This window comes from Diabrotica virgifera, chromosome 10, assembly GCF_917563875.1.
Source record: "Diabrotica virgifera virgifera chromosome 10, PGI_DIABVI_V3a".
Taxonomy (NCBI): Eukaryota; Metazoa; Arthropoda; class Insecta; order Coleoptera; family Chrysomelidae; genus Diabrotica; species Diabrotica virgifera.
In genome coordinates, this window is record NC_065452.1 from 47,617,397 (window position 1) to 47,635,264 (window position 17,868).

The 17,868-nt window shown below is 33.7% G+C and overlaps 1 protein-coding gene across 3 annotated transcripts in view; it reads right to left on the reverse strand.

The window, feature by feature from the left end:
* Positions 1-2,698: 2,698 nt before the first annotated feature.
* The window catches only part of LOC114330742 (regulator of G-protein signaling 7), a 59,386-nt gene continuing 44,216 nt past the window's right edge, over positions 2,699-17,868 (reverse strand). The window contains exons 9-10 of one of the 3 annotated variants that reach the window (XR_007701199.1): positions 17,000-17,282; positions 2,699-16,946 (exon numbers count right to left, since the gene is read on the reverse strand). Coding sequence is in view for 1 of the 3 variants with exons in the window: in XM_050663738.1 (XP_050519695.1) it covers positions 17,220-17,282 (63 nt within the window). In the remaining 2 variants the exon portion in view is untranslated. Of the gene's footprint in view, positions 17,283-17,868 lie in introns of all 3 variants that reach the window. The other 2 variants (XR_007701198.1, XM_050663738.1) reach the window with 2 other exon arrangements.

Sequence of the window (17,868 nt, forward strand, 5' to 3'; positions counted from 1 at the left end):
ACAACATATACAACTCTGGAGAAATACCAACAGAATGGCTGAAGTCTGAGTTTATTGCACTTCCAAAAAAAAACAGGAGCCAAAAAATTCGAGAATACCATACGATAAGCCTGATGAGTCATCTAAAATTGTTCCTAAGGTAATCCATACGAGAATTTACAAGCTATGTGAAAGTCAAATTTCACCCAATCAGTTCGGGTTCATAAATGCTGTTGGTACGAGAGACACTTTGTTTTCAATAAAAGTCTTATTCCAGAGATGCAGAGACGTCAATTGCGACGTATACGCATGTCTGGTTGATTACGAGAAGGCGTTTGACCGAGTACAACACGCCAAGATGATGCAAATACTAAAAGAAGCAGGAATTAACAACCAAGATCTGAAAATAAGTAGAAACCTTTACTGGAATCAGACTGCAAACCTCAGAGTTGACGGTGAACACACCGAATATGTGAAAATCATGCGTGGAGTGAGACAAGGCTGCATTTTGTCCCCCCTAATTTTCAATCTTTACTCTGAAAGAATATTTATCGAAGCTTTGCACGAAACTGAAAAAGGTATTCTACTAAACGGGTACCGGCTAAATAACATCAGGTATGCAGATGACACCATAGTATTTGCGGACAACCTTGAAGACCTACAAGTCCTCATGAACAAAATCACGTATTACAGTCAACAATATGGACTCAATATAAACGTAAAGAAGACAAAGCTTATAATCGTAAGCAAGAAAAAGATAACAGAAGGTCAACTCTACATCAACCAAACCCCTGTAGAAAGAGTGAGGCACTACAACTACCTCGGCACCATAATAAATGAAGAATGGACCAACAACCAAGAGATAAGAGCGCGCATCGGAAAAGCTAGATCAATCTTCAACCGTATGGGGGCCTTTTTCAAGAGCCACAACCTTTCTCTTGGTATAAAAGTAAGAATGCTGAGATGCTACGTCTTCTCTGTTCTTTTTTATGGTGTTGAATCATGGACCTTGAACGAATATATGTGCCGAAAACTGGAAGCATTTGAGATGTGACTGTATCGAAGAATTCTTAAAATCCCATGGACTGATCGAGTCACAAATGAGGAGGTCCTTAGAAGAATGGGGAAGAACCGAGAGGTACTAACCGACATTAAGTCTCAAAAGTTGGAATACTTTGGACACATTATGCGAAATGAATTCAGATATGCCCTCCTACAAGCCATCCTGCAAGGAAAAATATTTGGAAAGCGAGGTCCAGGAAGAAGAACATCCTGGTTAAAGAACCTCAAAACCTGGTTCAACACAACATCTGTGTAGCTTTTCCGCGTTGCTGCAGATAAAGTGAAGATTGCCATCATGATCGCCAACATTCGTCACGGATAGGCACATCAAGAAGAAGTATTGCATCATCCATACGATCGGCTATAAGGACGATGTCATCTGCAAATCTCAAATGACTGAACGTCTCTCCATTTATGTTGATACTATATTCGTTTAGATCTGCCTTCTTAAAAGTGTGTTCTAAAAGGATTGTGAATAGCTTTGGTTGGTTCCGTAACTGTACTCTTTTTCCAGGCCCATCGCCCAACCCTCTTTCGAAGGACCATTTCTCCCTTTCTCGTCGGCCCTAACCCTACTTTCCACTGGGATTGGTTACCTAATCTCCGGTAAGGTTGCTCAGGATTACCGGGATTCCACCATGTGATTAGGTCACACTTTTTGGGGGTGAGGATAGGTATTGAGTAGGAGTCGCTAGAGGTGTAGAGTGGGCGACTAAGAGTTGGATAGACGAAGTCTAAGTGAGAACCGATGCTAAAGAGATATTGAGGGTGGACAACTGGAGGAGAGCAGCCAGAGATAGAGATACTTGAAGGCGAATGCTAAGGGAGGCCAGACTTGGGCTGTAGCAACATAGGAGAGAGAGGTAACCCTGCCCCAAAATTTTGAATTCCAAAATTTGTGATTTTTTTAAAATTTATTTGCATCGTTCTTCTTATCTTTTTCTTGACATCTTTCAGAAAGATTAAAAAACAGCTTTCTGTAGAAAGGACATTTGCTCTGATGTTCGTAACTTACATATGTAGATACAACGAACGAAAATAAATACACACTTAAATGGTCCATTAGTATTAAAATAAGAAGTGAAATATGCCATCGCAGGTTTTAAAAATAAGAAAGCTTCGGACAAAGTAAATGCGGAAATGAAATAGTTAAACTCTTCAATATCAAGCACCTAAATAATTGATACAGAAATACTGTGACTAAAGGAGGGATGTCTTTATTTGCTTTATCGAGTATCAAAAGCATTTGACAATGCAGGAATGATGTATTAATATAGGCCTTAAGGGAAATTTTTCTTGGAAAAGATATGGTAAGATCCAACACCTGTATTGGAACCAAACGGCAGAATTAAGAATCTCCAACGGTCTATATCCAGAACAACTAGAAATAAGTAAGAGCGTGAGACAGGGTTGCACCCTATCCCCTCTGTTGTTTAGCATTTATGTAGAAAAGATCTTTTAACTTCCACAACAGAATGAAAAAGATATAAAAATAAATGAAATTTATTCTGCTGGATATGCTGATGATACAGCTACCATAGCAGACAATAAAAAAAATTACAAGAGATAGCAAATAATATTAATACAGTGGGAGAGGAATATGGTCTCATATTCCTCTCTTAAGGATTTTGTTTTCGAGGGGTAAAAAATAAGAATATTTTCATTTACGGACTTTATTAATATTTACATAATTAATAGTAGCATATATAACAAGAACATATATAACAAGTAGCATATATAACAAATACTGGATCACTATGACCATACACACCACAGGCTATGTATATATAATGTGAATCACCAAGAACCTCGTGATCTTATTTAAGTAATCGGCATATTTTATTTAATCTTTTCCAAATGAGAATATGTATACGGTGAATCTTGTTAAAATATTTTAGTATTTTTTTCTTATATTAAACATTGTTATTATATAGGGTGTCACGGAAAATAGTGCGTTCCTTAAAGGTATAGGTAAAAGGCACCATGTAGAACAAAAAACTTTACTAGAAGTAAAAACATTAAAATACATTTTGGTATGCAAATTAAAACCTGGCAACTATGTGAAGTACGAAAATCTAAACGTAGACAGTCCCATGTTTAGTAAACAGATAGTTTGGAAGAATGTGTTAGAATCCTGTTAGTGTCAATGCCGAAAATATTTTCGAATCGTGAATTCATGAGTACTATCTTATTATGTTGATTATTTATGGCAGATCACTAAATACACAGTGAATGCATGTGTTCGTGAAAGTTTGTTACTTTGAACATTTATTATAATAACTATTTTCAAGTAAGTACAACTTAATTTTAGTTCACATGTAAACAAATTACTTACTGATAGTCCGAGCATAGTGTAAAAAATAAATTAGAATTATTAAACGTAATGTGGTGTATTTCATTTCCACTGTAAACTATGTAATTCAGTTAAAGCCCTCAGCATTCAACCATTTAAAGCTTACTAAATACAAATAATACTAGTTCGGTTAAAAGATGTGTTTTTATGTTGAAATACATTTCAAGAAAAATAATTATAGTAAACAAATAGTAAATACATAAGTACTATCATAGGTTGGATTATTTTAAATATGTACTGTAAATCACAAACTAGTTCCTTATTCCGTAGTGTGTACGATATTTTCAGGTGATTTAATTTGCCGAACATTAACATACAAGTATATGAAAAACAATGTAATTTTTTTTTTGGAAACGGTTAATTTTAGAAAAAAATGTTATAGGACTTTTTTGTTCTAAATTGTGTATTCTAGCCGTACCTTAAAGGAACGCACTATTTTCCGGGACACCCTGTATAGGGCTGTTCTTTTGTTAACCCCTTAAACTATGGTTGTTTTACTTATTTTTGAGATCTTTCTTATTCATTTACAAAAAAACGTGTATTTTTATAAAACCGATATATGCTATGAATGAATTAATAGATATTATCAGATGTTGGGCATATACTGCTTTTGAAGGTACTGTTCTTGGAATCTCTGTTATACTGATTAACAATGCCAAATGCAGTTTGTTATAAATTGCCAATGCACTGTCCTTTTTAAATAATGGAGTAGGAATGCATAAACTTACTAGATCTAGGTGTTGTAGCTTCCATTGATGATCCTAATCGAAGCAAATTTTGTATCAGTTGTGCTGTATACATACTATACCGACACGCTTGATTCCTTGATATACATTTGAATCCAAATGAACATATACCGAAGATGAATGGGCTTGTTGAAAAACAATAAACAAATTTTAGTAAGTGTATAGTGCTTCTAAAAAGTATGCCACTGTAAAGTTCGTGTATAGATCACATTCTTATCGAACTCCGTCTACGTTGTAACATCGACAGGCTTACTGTTTTAAGATTCTACATTTTTAGCTAAAACATCCTGTCGTGTTCTTAATACATTCAATTGATCAACCCGTACTTGTAAACCCAACTAAACAAATTTTATAAACATTATCTTCTCTTCTAGTGCAGCAAGGTACTATAGAGGGGAAATAGACAGCAGAAGGGGTCCAGGCAGGAGGAGACGTTCGTGGCTGCCAAACTTGCGGCAATAGTTCGGATTGTCATCGGCCGAATTATTCAGATCTACCCTAAACAAAGTCAAAATAGCAATGTTAATTGCCAATGTTCGGAACGAACAAGGCATTTAAATAAGAAGGTATTATATAAATATTTAAATATATTTGATTGCAGTAGGCTATTGCCATTACTAGAAGCCGAAAATTTTCAGCCATTTCAGAATGCAGCACTGTTTCCATAGTCCACGCAGTGGTGTACTGAGCATGGTTCCGCGGAACCAAGGCCTGGGCCCCGCAGGTGCCCGCTCTAATGCGCTTTTTGCTCCTTTTGTTTCTAATTTGACGGGGACATTTTGAACTACACAAGTACACACTACGAAATGTAACTGTTTAATAAATTTTAATTTTTGTGTAGGTACTTATTAATAAAAACGAAGATTAACTATTTATCAAAAAATTTGAAATCAAAATTTATTAAGAAACACAGGGAACGCTTTTGTAAGGTTCCTGGGTCGTTTTACCTGCTTGCCGAAGTCCTTGTTTAAAGACTAACCGCCGGTGCCTGCCTACACGTGCAAACTCAAACACTTGTAAAGTGTATAAGCACACTATATAAGCATGATCCATGAATAAGTAGTTAGTAAACTACAAAGTTGCAAAAATTCGGAAACTGAGATATTCAATGCAAGTTTTATACGGTGGGTCATAAAATAATCCCAATACAATAGGCTAGATGCTCGATACTCGTGTAATACAATGTGAGTTTTTATTGAGCGGGTGGGCCCGCATCTCAACTGGAACCATGGCCCGCTGATCTATCGGTACGCCACTGAGTCCACGATTGAGGTAGCTGGAACCCATTTTTATTGTTTATTGAGAGGAGTTATCTCTAGCCCCTAAAGCAAATATGAATAAACTAGCCACAAAAGAAAGGGCAATGGAAAGAGCAATGTTAGGTATACGACTGTCAGATAAAAAAAGAGTAAGATCAAAAACAAAAGTTGAGGATATAACAAAAAAAATTGAAAAACTCAAATGGAGTTTCAAAAGGTAAACCACCAAGAGGAAGACCACACATGAGATGCGTAGGTGATATCAAAAGAATAGCAGGAATAAATTAAAATATGTTGCTCAGGATGGAGATGATGGAAAGAGTATAGAGAGGCCTACCTATGTCCAAACATGCTTATGGACGATAGAAGAAGGCTAAGAAGAAGAAGAATCTCTAGTTATAGTCTGTATTTTTTATATTATGTGACGTTCGGCGTTTGTGACGAATTTGTCTAAGGAACTCTTCCAGGAAATGCTGAGGTTGAAATGTAAAATTTTCGTAAGATATTCAGAGGAATACCTGTGCCTACTTGCTCGACAGTTCTAATACTAAAGAGTTTTGAGAAAACCTCTTCTGTAGAGGACTTTTTGTTTTATGTGATATTTAGATCTGCTTTCGATACTGCCCTTCATATACAATTTTTTCATCATTTTCGTTAATAACTTATTTCTTCTGTCTTCTTGTTCAGTACCTATCCTCTAAGCTAAGTATTATAGGCCTTATACTTTTTACCTATGCACTCTCTCTACTATGTCCACCCTAAGTATCTCTTTAGCATCAGTCTCACTTCAGCTATCCACATCTTTCTTGGTCTTCTTACTGGCCGAAGTCCCACCATAGTTCTAAGCGTTCTACTAAATAGGTGTTCGTTATCCATTCTTATAAGTGACCTACCCAGCGCAATATTTGTATTTTTGCATAATTTGCTATATAAGGTTCTTTGTAATATTCGTATAACTTGTGGTTGAACCTTATTCTCCATATACCATTGTAGCAAATGGTTCCTAATATCCTCCTTAATATCTTTCTTTTAAAAGTATTAATAAGGTTTATTGTCTTTTCAGTCATAATCCATATTTCTACGCCATGTGTTGCTATTGGTCGTAAGATGGTTTTATATATTTTAAACTTTACTTCTCTATGGATGTCTTTGGATTCAAACACCTGTGACAGAGAGAAAGGAGTATGCTTTGTTAGCAAACTTTATCCGTTTTCGGATTTCCTCCTTCTTGCTGCTATTCTCAATTATCTGTACAACCAGGTATGTGAGCTACTTTTCTTTTCATACACTTGCTATAATTTAATATGTCTCTCTCTGTACTTCTATCTCTTCTTATGGAGCATTGAGCGCTTATACGTTTCTTGGCCAAAAGTGTATGATTGCTGACAAACCATTTATAAGATATAGGCACAGCATAGAAAACGCAACAGCAGTGACACACTAGAAGGCGGGAAAAGTTCGCGCACTATTACTGCGCAGATCGTCGGCCATTATTCGCGTAGTACCAGACAGTGTAGAAAATCGACAGTGTTGCCGATTTGTACATAATTATCAGATTTACTTAACTTTTATGACATTCTGATAATAAATATTGTTTAACATAATTTTATACGTATGCCTGTGAGAATTATGTCAATAATTGGGACATAACACAAAATATTGACGATGAATGGCGATTGTCTCTTACGGGTAATGAAGTTAGTGCAATAACTGATACTGCAGCAATGCAGAAATAAAAAAAAATCATGTTTTCTTAGATATCGTTGTCTGTCGACGTTTAAATGCGATCTGTGAGCAATTATTAAATTAGTGTTAGCAAAAGTGAAGGAGTAAAAGAATATTACTCCTTTCAAACAGACAAAAAATGTTACGGTACATTCCATGTCAAATCACTCCGGCAAAAAATTTTGGATCTCCGATTTGTCTGAAAATTAGTATATAGCTTCTGCGGGACGTAAAAATAAGATATTTAAAGTCAAAAAATCTTCTTCTTCTTTTTTCCTCAAAATGTTATTTTATGCGATTTTACAGTGATTTGGTGTTTATTTAAACAAATTTGCATTTTCTGTCGCAAAGTATCAATGAAAAACATAATATTTTAATTTATTTTTATTCTAAACAAGATTTTGATCAAATTTTATAGTGTAGAAAACGTTAAAATACCGTTTTTTACATTTTTCTCCATTCCCAAAATTCATCATCATCGATTTGGCTGAAAATTTGCATATATGAAAATTTGCATTTGCATCTGTTTGGCAACAGATAGCCAAAACATAGGACTTTAAGTGGTGATAAGGATTTGAATTATATTACAATACCAAAAAAGTTACATGCAGTAATATCAGACTCAAAAGTATATTAGTCCAATCGGAAGAGCATTTGACCTTGCATGCCGAGCGCCCCAAAATTTTATTTTTCTAATCTTTAGGGGAGTCTTTCTTATCTTTATGGGAGTCAATAGTAGCCTAAATTTAAAATCACGAATGAATTCCTCCATTACGTTAACCGCCATCTTGATTTTAAAGGAGAACCTGTTTTGCTCAATATCTCCGCCATTTTTAATTTTTCGACAAAAATGGTAGAAACTGAAATTGTTCAAAATAAATCGTATATACAATTATTATAATTTCTTTTTAACAATTTTTGTCGTGAGGTCGATATTTTCGTGTTAATTTTACTTACAGCAGACGCCTATATTTTTGACTATGATATTGCATGTAACTTTTTTGGTATTGTAATATAATTCAAATCCTTCTCACCACTTAAAGTCCTATGTTTTGGCTATCTGTGGGCAAATTTTTAGCCAAATCGATTATTAAGTATTTTGGGAATGGAGAAAAATGTAAAAACGGTATTTTAACGTTTTCTACACTATAAAATTTGGCCAAAAACTTGTTTTGAATCAAAGTAACTTAAAAATGTCATTATATGGCATTATAAGTTACTTTGATTCAAAACAAGTATTTGACCAAATTTTATAGTGTAGAAACGTTAAAATACCGTTTTTTACATAATATTATACAAAACATTATTACAAATATGTAATATTATTACAAAAAAACATAATATTTTAATAGAAGGGACTCAAAAATATCATTATATGGCATTATGAGTCCCTTCTATTAAAATATTATGTTTTCCATTGATACCTTACGATAGAAAATGCAAATTTGTTTAAATAAACACCAAATCACTGTAAAATCGCATAAAATAACATTTTGAGAAAAAAAGAAGATTTTTTGACCTTAAATATCTTATTTTTACGTCCCGCAGAAGCTATATACCAATTTTCAGACAAATCGAAGATCTAAATTTTTTCTTGCTCCAAAATTGAGTGATTTGAAATGGAACCACCCTAAATTATTTTAATTACATAAAGTCTTCATTTTCACAAGATGACGATGAGGAAAATTTATTTGAAAGCGTTCCAGATGTAGTTTTATACATATATAATTTTGTTACAATATTTTTGAATTAACAAGTTAAGTTGAATAAAATAACTTTTTTCTTAATGTATTTTTATTACCCTTAGAAACTACCAAGATCAAAAATTTTAACATAACTTTTGGCAAAATCTGATCATTTTAACAGTGGCTTAATATAATTTCATATAGTGACATCGGCAACACTGATGAACGAACACATCACATCAAAACTGAGATGTACTACTCGATCAATGTCGGCTCCGTACTTTTTAACTTCTAAGGCGGCATCGTAGTGTGCCCTTGCTGGTTTCGTTTATTATGCTGTGATATAGGTGTAGGAAAGGTTTATGAAAGTGAAAAGTATTCCATATAAAAACACAAATAGTGGGAGTAGTGTTCCATAAGAAAAATGCTAACTTTAATGTATCAGTTTTTGAACATCATGTATAAACAAAAGTATTTTAGCATTATTCACCGATCTGCATAATTATAATTTGAAAAATAAAAGAATCAACCGTTTACCTATAAAAGACTATGAAGTATATGCATGACATTCAGGCAAATTTAAAGGAACCAGGTAAAAAATGAATTTTTTTTCATTTCTTTTTCTCTAAAATTCTTTTAAGGCTTACTCAAAAGGAAGTTTCCAATATATGGTAAACCTTATGACATTTCAAAATTATTAACAAAAAAACAGAAATAATATATTTACATTCAAAAATCAAATACTACAACAAGATTTTTAAATATCATTGAAGATGAACCACTTTCTATCATACCTATGTTCCTAACAATATCAATCGGTGGTAAATCACCCAAAATTTATAAAAAACAAACCAAACTTATAGATTATTCTTATCAAAAGCAATGAATGTACAGAAAATAATATCTAGCTATAACCTAATAACACAGGCCGCCAAAATTTGACCAATATACGGACCCAGAGATCAGAATTTGCGTGTGAGGTTTTTAGAGCGCTTAATGCGAATCTACTTTTTAACGTGCCCTATCAAGTTCTTGACGGTTACGATTAACATGGCGAAACTGTCTCTGTTTCGAGCTATCCTAAACAGTTGCTCCGCTTTCTTTATTCCTGACCACTCCATGCTATTCTTCAACCAAGAAGAAGTTTTCTACTAATTCCTCTGCGTCCTTTGATTTTACCCATCATAATAAGATTATGCGAATATGAGCTCAAAATTGTGGAATTGCCGCTGGTTTCGGAGATATTCTTCTTCTTTTGGCACCATAACCCTGGATGGGTCTTTGCCTGTCTGACTATGTCCTTCCATTCAGGCCTTTCTTGTGTCAGTCTGCTTCTCCACTGTCTTAGGTTTCTGAGATATCCTAACCTAAATTTGCAAAAATCAATTCGCATGCAGCCATTTTTGGCTGTTTTTGGAAATTAATAGTTATAATCATCTTAAATTATAAGTCCCAATCTTTTAAAGACGTTGAGTTTACTCGGATATCTTCTTTGCAGAGTATGCTCCCCTTGGAGCCAGACCATCAAAGTCCAATTCTGACGCGACTGGCGCCAATGTAGAAAACCAGTGGATCTGCATTACTAGACGACGCCTACGGCTCAGAGCATTAGTTAGTTAAGATCGGAACCTATGACGTCATAGTGGTTGGTTTTTAGGGTTAAGTGGGTGGTTAGTTTGCTTAGACTGTGGTCTGAGACTATATTATTTTTTATATACAGGGTGTTTGGTAAAGAATGGGCCACAGGTTAACCTTAGATTCCTGAGGTTAAATAGGTAGATTTAAGCTAACTTACCTTAGTACAAAAGTTAATAATAACCGAAATACAGGTTGTCAAAGTTAAACTTTTATTTTATTTATTTTTGAATATTTCCTGACAGGCATTTGACAATAACACGAAATTTGGTAAGTGCTGCTGGTATTGTATACCCTACTAAATTATGTTAAACAAACTTTTCTGACTGCTACCAGAGGCGTACGACGGGGGAACGTGAATGGTTGACCCTTCCCAAATTCTATGCCACTGGCGGAATTGCTATTTTAGTGCAAATTTTTGATTCTCCAATACTTTCTATGTAAATAACATACTCTTTATTCGTAACGATAAAGCCATTAGTTTTCGAGATATTTGAAGATAAAAACGAAGGAGCATAATACATTAATCAAAATAAATGCACCTTTTCATTTTTAACTTCAAATATCTCGAAAACTAATAACTTTATCCTTACGAATGAAGAGTATATTATTTGCATAGAAAGTACTGTTAAATCTAAAAATTATGCTAAAATAGCAGTTTCATCAGTGGCGTAGAATTTGAGAAGGGTCAACCAAACTTTTTCCCCTGTCGTACGCCTCTGGTAGTAGCCAGAAACGATTATTTAACATAATTTAGTAGGGTGTACTGTACAGCGCCTACACTTTCTGTCAAGTATGACATGGATATGTCAAATTAATTTAAAGTATTCTTTTTTTTTAATAATTTATTCTTTATTTAAAACTTTAAGAACTATGTGTGCCTGGTACTATAAAACTATTTGACATATCCTTATGATACTTGGCAGAAAGTGTAGATACTGTACACCCTACTAAATTATGTTAAATAATCGTTTCTGGCTACTACCAGAGGCGTACGACAGGGGAAAGTGAATGGTTGACCCTTCCCAAATTCTACGTCACTGATGAAACTGCTATTTTAGTATAATTTTTAGATTCTCCAATACTTTCTATGCAAATAATATACTCTTCATTCGTAACGATAAAGTCATTAGTTTTCGAGATATTTGAAGTTAAAAATGAAACGCACACTTATTTTGATTAATGTATTTTGCTCCTTCGTTTTTGGCTTCAAATATCTCGCAAACTAATGGCTTTATCGTTACGAATGAAGAGTATATTATTTGCATAGAAAGTATTGGAGAATCAAAAAATTGCACTAAACTGGCAATTCCGCCAGTGGCGTAGAATTTGGAAAGGGTCAACCATTCACGTTCCCCCGTCGTACGTCTCTGGTAGTAGCCAGAAACGTTTGTTTAACATAATTGAGTAGGGTATACAGTACCAGCGCCACTTACCAAATTTCATGTAGTTCTCAAATGTCTGTCAGGAAATATTCAAAAATAAATAAAATAAAAGTTTAACTTTGACACCCTGTATTTCGGTTATTACCAACTTTTGTACTAAGGTAAGTTAGCTTAAATCGACCTATTTTAACCTCAGGAATCTAAGGTTAAACTATGGCCCATTCTTTACCAAACACCCTGTATATTTTCGTATTTATCAAAACACATAGATTGTATCACGCCTGTTATCTCACTGGATTTTCAGGTAAAAGAAATTTCACAAAAATGAAAACTTCAAAATGCAATATCTCAACTAAAAAGAGTAGCAAATTAAACGGCATTTGAAAGAGAAAGACTTACTTTAAGGTGTTGTGCGTATCATTTTAGGATAGAAAAACTTAACAGGTCTACATAAGGTCAAAAATATGCAAAAACTGCAACTTTTACACTTTTAGGTTAGGATATCTCAGAAACCAAGGTAATTTTGAACTCAAATTCGTATTCAGCGAACCAAGAACGTTCGGAAAAGTATACTCTGTTTCCTGGGTCTCAGGCTTGTCGGTCTGGTAACATAGAATTCGATATAAACTAATGGATCATGAGAAATCAACCAAATATGCAAGATATTTTTAATCCAGCCAAAACTAATAAATATATTTCATAAAATGTAATTTCGTTCGTTTAAATTTGCTAGTGCGTCACATACATACACACATTCGCGCACACATCCTTACCGCATACATGCACATACACACATATGTATATATAAGTATATATACATATACACACTGCGCGTCAGAGAAAACGGGCGGGCCACAACATTGTTCATTTTTGATGTCTCGAATTTCCTAAACCTGTTGTCCGATTTAAGTGATTATTTAATATGTTATAGCCTTATTCTTTAACAATATCGCCGTAATAATATTATTGCTGAACAGGTAAATTTTCATTGTATACCGAGTGGACCAATCAAACTGTGTTTTTTTCTCAAAGTCGCAACAGTTTGTGGAATATTATAGTATTTATAAAATACTGAAATTAAACCCGACTATAACCTCAGGTTTTCTTAACATTCTGTTTTTTATTCATTCGCTTATGTTGGATAATAGAAAAGTTAGGTACTTTAACAACTAGCCATGTTCTTTATCAGTACATACAGGATGTTTCTAAATAAGTGCGACAAACTTTAAGGGGTAATTCTGCATGAAAAGGTAATGCCCGTTTGCTTTATAAACATATCTCCGCAAAAGCTTCGTTTCCGAGATACGGGATGTTGAATTTTTTCTTATAAACTGACGATTTATTTATTGCTCAAAAAACCGGTTGAAATATGCAAATGGAATTTGGAAGGTTCTAAGAGGTAGTTATTGAGCATTTTTGACATACAATTAAGAATTTTATATTCAAATTTGGCGTGTATATGGGTAATAACCCGTATGCGCGCCAATGGAGAATATAAAATTCTTAATTGCATGCCAAAAATGCGCAATAACTATCTCTTAAAACCTACCAAATTTCATTTACGTATCTCAACCGGCTTTAGAGCAATAAATAAATCGTCAGTCTGTAAGAAAAAATTCAACGTCCCATATGTTTATAAAGTAAACGGCCACTATTTTTTATGCAGAATTACCGCTTAAAGTTTGTCGCGTTTATTTAGAAACACCCTGTACTGATGAAGAACATGGCTAGTTGTTAAAGTACCTAACTTTTTTATAGTCCAAGTCCAACATAAGCGAATGAATCAAAAACAGAATGTTAAGAAAACCTGAGCCTATAGTTGGGTCTTAATTTCAGTAATTTGTAAATGCTAGAATATTCCACAGTGTGTGGTGAAATTTGAGAAAAAACATAGTTTGATTGGTACACCCAGTATGAAATGACAATTTACCTGTCTAGCAACAATATTATTACAGCGATATTGCTAACGAATAAGGCTATAACATATTAAAAACAGAATGTGTGTATACTTTGTACGTACGTAAGAAGTTATACTTCGATTATACGATTTCAACGAAATCTATATACTTTAAACAGTTTATTTATATTTTATTTGAATATTAAACTAATTTTAATACTTACTACTCTCCAAAAATTTTTATTAAAACAATACCCAAAACTAAAAAAATAAAAGAATAAAACACACGCAAACGCATTGAAAAATGAAACAAAGAAATGATTTCTGAACAATAATTGTTGAGAAAAATTTTAACTAAATACGTATTTTCTGAAAAAAAAATATAATAAACATACTTAGTCATAAAATGTATAAAAAAAAATAAAAATTTGCATTGGGGATTGAACCTGCGTCTATCAGGTTGTTATATATTTTGTACTCACCGCACGCACAATTTAACTACCGAGACATGTGAATGCTGTGGGAAGATATTAGCAACTAAACGTTTTAAACTTTTTTGGCAGTTGCTTATTCTCTTAGTTTAATCAAATAAGTTTGATTCTTGTGGAATTAAAATATTACAATACAACAAAATATAGACTAAAAAAGCAATATATTAGATGAAAATTGGTAGAAATTTTGTTGTTAATCAAATTATGTAAATCAAAGCATTACCTACTAGCTAGGTACATTTTCCAAATAGGTATGTAATTTTTTATTACAATACTGAGACATTTACAATATGGTACGTACCTGTTGCTTTTAAAAACTATTTAAAAAACCACTACAATAATTGAATGGTGGGCTACAACAATGTTGTAAGCGACATATTGGGTCAAAGTGAGGTTTTAATACAATATTATTGTATATCCATCTTTCAATCTGGCTAAAAACATTTTGCCTTCCCCGAGTTTTTCGTACCGCAATGTTGGTATCCGTATGTTCATAAATAGCTTGTCAATATGTTTTTTTCATCTCCTGCATAATCTCAATTCTGTCGCTTACAACATTGTTGTAGCCCACCATTCAATTATAAACTTGCTTTTTTCTCTGCCCTCACAACAATAAAAACTAATACATATACACAACATTTGTTTACTCATAAGCGACATATTGAACAATTATTGACAGTTTATAGTAATTACCCACTCAGAGCCCGTATAACGTTTGAGCTGCGCTCAGGACCAAGACTTTTGATGAATTCGCGCATATATAAATTTACTCCCAAAGCTCCTAAAGAAGTATAATTTCAAAAATCACTTAAATCGGATAACAGGTTTAGGAAATTCGAGGCATCAAAAATGACCTATTTTGTGGGGTGACCTTTTTTCGTGCCAGTTAGTGTATAATATATAAAATGATGTTGAATAATCGAGTACAAATATAAATATACACATACCTAAGCAAAATTATTGGCTAAAACTCGTAAAGTGAATGTGAATCTAAAAGGAAATATATGATGATGACTTCTTGATGGCTTTCATGATCCTTCATCATTTTATATATTTCCTTTTATATTTACATTCACTTTACGAGTTTTAGCCAATAATTTTGCTTATCTATATTTTCTTAACTTACTAAACTTACATAGGTATTTATTGTTCGTAAACTATCTTTGTCTTTACCTCTTTGACAGTACAGTACAGTAAAACCTCGATATAACGGACTGATTGGGGGGACGGGATGTCCGTTAAAGCCGAAAGTCCGTTGTATAAAAATAGGTGTAAAATCAATCAAATTTTTTCTTTAATTATTAGGGTACTTTATATAAATACAGTGTGGATACAGTGTACAATTCTTAAAAAAAGTTAAAAAGGAATAAAGTTTTGTTCACTACTTTTTTACTTTTCTACTTCATCTAAAAACTTTCTGCAATATACTCATTTGGTTGACAAAATTATTCACTTTCATGGGTTAAATAAGCGATGTATTTTTTGGCAAAACATACAATTAAAGTTGCCATCTTCTGAATTTAGAATACTTTCAGGGGGATTAGCAGGAGCTTTGACTAAAATCAATAAACATTTCACCTCTTTAGGCGGTATTACCAGTTTCTTCTCTTGAAATTTTCTCACTGCAGGTACAAATCTTTTAAAAACCAATTTTTGAAAATATCTCTGGTGAACCATGCCCTATTAGAGCTATAATATGAAACGGGCAGATGATGCCTTTTGATGTATTTGACAACACTAGGTATACGAGATTTACCAACAATTATAGTAGTCAATCCATGCGATCCATCGGCGATAGCACAAAGCAGTGCCGAGATCCTCTCCTTGTTGTTTTTCCTTCTAGAATTCGATTTTTCATATTTTTTTGCTTTCAATTTTTGTTTTACATTTGATCTTTATTTTTTGTCCGTTGTATCCGAAGTCCGTTAAATAGAGGTCCGTTCTATCGAGGTTTTACTGTACTAGCAAATCTTAATGCATTTATATTTTCATTGTATGTCTCCTCGAAAGGAGACAGATTAACAATCATCTAAGTTTTTGAGTTGCCTCCCAATGAGGATTGTAATAAATATGTAAGTTTAGAATTCCTATATGGAATATGCTTATCTTGACTATGTAAGGCTAAAATGACCTTTTGCAGAGTTGCCAAACTCTGGTTATGTTTTGATTCAGTTGCGCGAGCTTTACTACCTTGCGTTGACTTAATTGCTTCCGAACCAGCTACCAGTTTGACTGAACCGGTCCAAGTTGAATCTCGGAAACGAAGCTATTGCGGAGATATGTTTATAAAGCAAACGGGCATTACTTTTTCATGCAGAATTACCCCTTAAAGTTTGTCGCACTTTTTTAGAAACACCCTGTACTGATAAAGAACATGGCTAGTTGTTAAAGTACCTAACTTTTTTATTATCCAACATAAGCAAATGAATCAAACAACAGAATGTTAAGAAAACCTGAGGCTGTAGTTGGGTTTAATTTTAGTATTTTATAAATGCTAGAATATTCCACAAAGTGTTGCTACTTTGAGAAAAAACACAGTTTGATTGGTCCACTCGGTATACAATGAAAATTTACCTGTTTAGCAACAATATTATTACGGCGATATTGTTAAAGAATAAGGCCATAACATATTAAAAAATCACTTAAATCGGACAACAGGTTTAGGAAATTCGAGACATCAAAAATGACCAATGTTGTGGGTCGCGCGTTTTCTCTGACGCGCAGTGTACCTGCGTAATCATATCATTTGTGGGTCGCGCGTTTTCTCTGACGCGCAGTGTACCTGCGTAATCATATCATAGATACCTGTATAATATATACGTATATAATGATTTTTATTCGTTATCTATACACAAACACTAGGTATCGCAAGTAGATTACGAAAACATCAACTAAGTTCTTTGAATTCAACCAAATTTTGCGAGTGGCTCTCAAGTATTGTCGAAATATATTAAATCTGCCACAAATACGACATAAATCTTCCTCCTTCCTACATGTTGCAACTAAATTACATTGTCTTTGCGTGCTGAGAATGAAACGATTGATCGTATACCTTTAACAGAAGCCTGAAAAAAAATTTTAAAATTATTTTTACCAACATTCCAGTAAACTTTCATAAAAGACCTACACACAACACAACCGAACTTATGTGGATAAGGATATTTTTTAAGCATATTTCACAAATACTCTATAGGATTAAGGTCGGGTGAGCAGGCAGGCCACTCCAAACAGTGATATCTTCTGCTTCAAGTCTATAGTCACTCGGCTGGTATGTGGAGGTGCATTATCATGCATGAAAATTAAATTTTCTCCCATTGCATCTCTCCAGAGCCTAAATACAGGTTCTACGATCAAATCGACATACTTGCGAGCTGTAAAAGTTGTTTGGATGAAAATTAAAGAAGTTTTGTTTACCGATTATAATGCATCCCTAGAACATGACACTTCCTTCTTTATATCTGTGAAGAGATCTGGCAGTTTCTTGTCTTCCTCGCCCTCTAATTGCACAAATTTAGGCAATCAACCTTGTGCTACCTGGATAACTTTTTCTTTTCGTTTCAACTGAACCACTGACACCTTTACCTTCCAAAAGCTGCCTTTTGAGCTGCAGGTGAGAAATTGTTGAGTCTCTTCTATCTGCAATGACACGAT